This window comes from Neophocaena asiaeorientalis, unplaced genomic scaffold (genome assembly GCF_003031525.2).
Source record: "Neophocaena asiaeorientalis asiaeorientalis breed wild unplaced genomic scaffold, Neophocaena_asiaeorientalis_V1.1 scaffold275, whole genome shotgun sequence".
Lineage (NCBI taxonomy): Eukaryota > Metazoa > Chordata > Mammalia > Artiodactyla > Phocoenidae > Neophocaena > Neophocaena asiaeorientalis.
In genome coordinates, this window is record NW_020173679.1 from 7,345,103 (window position 1) to 7,349,140 (window position 4,038).

General features: G+C 45.4%; 1 protein-coding gene across 4 annotated transcripts in view; it reads left to right on the forward strand.

The window, feature by feature from the left end:
- The window catches only part of MTOR (mechanistic target of rapamycin kinase), a 119,913-nt gene that overhangs the window by 29,768 nt on the left and 86,107 nt on the right, over positions 1–4,038 (forward strand). For 3 of the 4 annotated variants that reach the window (XM_024749711.1, XM_024749710.1, XM_024749712.1), the window contains exon 20: positions 2,903–2,989. The exons of the other annotated variant lie outside the window; for it this stretch is intronic. In XM_024749711.1, coding sequence (XP_024605479.1) covers positions 2,903–2,989 — 87 coding nt within the window. The remainder of the gene's footprint in view (positions 1–2,902; positions 2,990–4,038) is intronic. 4 annotated transcript variants of the gene reach the window in all.

A 4,038-nucleotide genomic window follows, 5' to 3' on the forward strand; every position in this document is an offset into this window, starting at 1 on the left:
TTAATTTTTTTGCGATACGCGGGCCTCTCACCGTTGTGGCCTCTCCCGTTGTGGGTCACAGGCTCCGGACGTGCAGGCTCAGCGGCCATGGCTCATGGGCCCAGCCGCTCCGCGGCATGTGGGATCCTCCCGGACCGGGGCACGAACCCGCCTCCCCTGCATCGGCAGGCGGACTCTCAACCACTGCGCCACCAGGGAAGCCCTCTTATTCCTTTAAGCATTTTAAACAGGTTTACTTTATATTTTCTATCCAATAATTCCAATATACAGAAGGTTTTTGATGAGTCTAATTCTGTTGTTTATTGTTTCTGCTGAGTCATACTCGCAGCAAGTCTGTAAGTCTGTCCTTATGTGTTTTACAATTTTGGATCATGCATCATATTCAGCTGGACTTCCCCTGGAGCAGTTAATACTGGAATATCTGCTCTGAAGTTACATCTCTCCAGAGAGGGCCTGCATTTGCTTCTACCAGGTGGTCTAGGAGAACTTTTAGTTAGTTTCTTGGCTTAGAGTTTCTCAGGCCACACAGGTAGTTAAAATAACCCCCTAAACTCATATGAGAGTGGCCTGAAATTACAAACTCTTAGGAAGGCTTTTTTCTCCTACCTAGACCTCACATCAAGACTCACAGATTACTTTGTCTCCTTTGCCAGTGGACAGATTTGGGGGTAGGAGGTTTCACCATTTTTCTTGATATGTAGCTTTTTGAAGGTCTGGCTTTATGTGAAAGGTTTCAGTTCTGATAATCTAATAACAACATTTATCTTTTATGCATTACTTCTAGGCTTTTCATAGCAAGGGGATTTAGGAGCGGATCTAACCCACCATATTTTCAGGAACAGAGCTACATGTTCTTTTAAAATACTAACATTCAGGAGGGAAAAGAGAAAACAGCTTGTGAAAGAATCTAAGGGAGAAGAAATGAGGTGGCTACTCGGGCCCCTTCCCTGGGGATGAGGCACCTGCCTGGGTGTATCCGCTGACCCTTATGAATCAGCCACCAGAGAGGCTGCCCCATGGACACCTCATATGAAGTGACAGCAAGGATCAGGAGGCTTTTGTCCTTTCGTCTCAAGGTTTCCCCTGACCAGCCATCCCCGCTGCCCTGCTTCTCCTCCCGTTTAGATTTTCTACCTTCTTTCAGGTTCTGCATAACAAAAGTTTTACTCAAAAACCATTGTATTTTAGAGTCTCCTGTCCCTTGATCTCTGTAATATACTTTCGTAGGGACCGTTTCACAAAAATCGTCAGCAGTGATTCTATGAGGAGGTGCCCAGGAGATAGGTAGAGATGGCTCTACCAAGTTGAACCTGTGTGCCATGTGAGACCAGCTTCTAAGCCCCTTAGAATCCACTGGTGTCCCTGTCCTTAGAAATTAGTCCAACTCTCTTTGAGCCCAGTCCTATGTGTCCTGTCAGTCTCACCTCTTCAGGAAATGAGTTCTATAAGTCCATTACTCACTATTTGAAACATACTTTTTATTTTTCCCCAACTTACCCAAGTTTTAAAATGTGGATAAGGGTGAAAATACATATGTATGAAATTATTCTTGTTAATGGAGGGCAGCAAAGGCATAGAGAGCTATAAAAATTGGGAGGGGGTGAGGGGGAAAGGGAGGTTTACAGTATGACTTGCAACTTGTTATTGACATGTAGCACTATCTGAGGATCATAACAAAATAAGAACTACACCCTGAAGACATCTTTAACCTGGAAAGTAGTTGGGATTTCTCTTACCTAAGCCATCTTTATTCCCAATTTATTTTGTGAATGGCATCTCTTAACAGTTGCAAGATACCAACCTAAATAGAATCTCCTAATCCCAGCCCTCCCTCAATTTGCTTGCTGTTTTGGTTCACAGTTTCTTTCTTTTTTTTTAATTAATTTATTTTATTTATTATTTATTTTTGGCTGCGCTGGGTCTTCGTTGCTGCACACGGGCTCTCTAGTTGCGGCGAGCGGGGGCTACTCTTCATTGCGGTGTGCATGCTTCTCGTGGTGGCTTCTCTTGTTGCAGAGCATGGGCTCTAGGTGCACGGGCTTTAGTAGTTGTGGCACACAGGCTCAGTAGTTGTGGCTCGTGGGCTCTAGAGCGCAGGCTCAGTAGTTGTGGTGCACGGGCTTAGTTGCTCCGCAGCGTGTGGGATCTTCCTGGACCAGGGCTCGAACCCGTGTCCCCTGCATTGGCTGGCGGATGCTTAACCACTGCGCCACCAGGGAGGTCCCCACAGTTTCTTAGAGACACAATTAACTAATTAATTAAGACCTAATTAATTGAGTTAATTACTATAAGTGAGCCACAATACCCATAATAGCTGTATTTATTTTAGAAAGTAAGTGGCAGTGAATTAAGACTGAATAAACAAAAGATACATCTACAGCTAATTAAAAATTTCATGTCCATTTTTAAGTGTTCCGTGACTCCAGAAATCCTTCAATGATAGTTGATGTTCACTGGGCATTTAACAGTATTTGTGTCCCTGTTCTAGTGCTTTCCGGGTATTAGCCCAGTTAACTCTTACCACAAGCCTATGAGACAAGAACTGTTATCTCCCATTTTCCCACAGAAGAGGCTGAGTGCAGAGAGATTAAATGAAGGTCACAAAGCTAGTAGGTAACAGAAACAGTTCAGAACAGCTAGTCTGGCCCCAAAGCCCCTGCTGAGCAGAAACTGCCTCACCTGGTGAGTAAAGCCACTGACATATTTTTCAGCGCTCACCCCCGTTACCACCGATGGTTACCACCGATGGTTTTAAGTCTGATTCTTGGAAGCTTATTCTCAGAAGAAAGGGTGGTGCAGAAACCGATTCCACAGTTGTCCTTATTCATTAGCGTGCATGGGGTAAGACTGGGAGTTCTGCCTCCTTTGTGGTGCCAACTTGCTGACCTCTTCTCTGTTTCAGTTTCTGTTCCAGCAGCTGGGAATGTTGGTGTCCTTTGTGAAGAGCCACATCAGGCCTTACATGGATGAAATAGTCACACTCATGAGAGTGAGTAGAAATTAATGCTTTGGCCTGTGCCTCAGTGTTTGGGTCCAGGAGCATTCAGCAGCAGGTTTGGATGATGTGGACATTTTTTTCATGGGTCATCATAGAGACGTTATAACCTGAGGATAAAAAGTGGAGCAAGATATCCCACTGGATTATGAAAGGGGGTGGAGGGGCTCTCGCTACAGGCTCCCAGGTACAAGAGTTCAGGGTGTGAAATCTGAGGAGAAATCCTGAAGGAATTGTTCTGCCAGAAATAAACTGGAGTTCTTTACCTCACACACAGCAAAGCAGTTTCACTTTAACATCACAATAGTGCTTTACTATTCTCACAAAAGCCCTCTTCCTTACTGCCTGTAAAACCATGGCCTTAAGAAAGGATTGGGGATTGGGTTTTCCTGGGGCCATTAAATACGATGGAGTGCTGTCAGGCTCTGAGGAAGAAGGTAATGCTTTTCCCTGCTACCTTCAAAAGCATTACCTGTAATGCTGACTGTAATAGTGTTGTGGTTTTTTTAATACATAAATTTATTTATTTATTTATGGCTGCATTGGGTCTTTGTTGCTGCTGCGCAAGCTCTCTCTAGTTGCGGCGAGCGGGGGCTGCTCTTCATTGTGGTGCGCGGACTTCTCACTGCGGTGGCTTCTCGTTGCGGAGCACAGGCTCTAGGCGCGACGGCTTCAGTAGTTGTGGCATGCGGGCTGTAGAGCGCAGGCTCAGTAGTTGTGGCACACGGGGTTAGTTGCTCCATGGCATGTGGGATCTTCCTGGCCCAGGGCTCGAACCCGTGTCCCCTGCATTGGCAGGCAGATTCTTAACCACTGCACCAGCAGAGAAGTCTCTGCAACAGTTTGAGAAGAGGCTCTCGTCCCAATTTTTTTTTTAAACATATTTATTGGAGTATAATTGCTTTACAATGGTGTGTTAGTTTCTGCTTCATAACAAAGTGAATCAGTCACACACACATATATATGTTCCCATATCCCTTCCCCCTCGCGTCTCCCTCCCTCCCACCCTCCCTATCCCACCCCTCTAGGTGGTCACAAAGCAC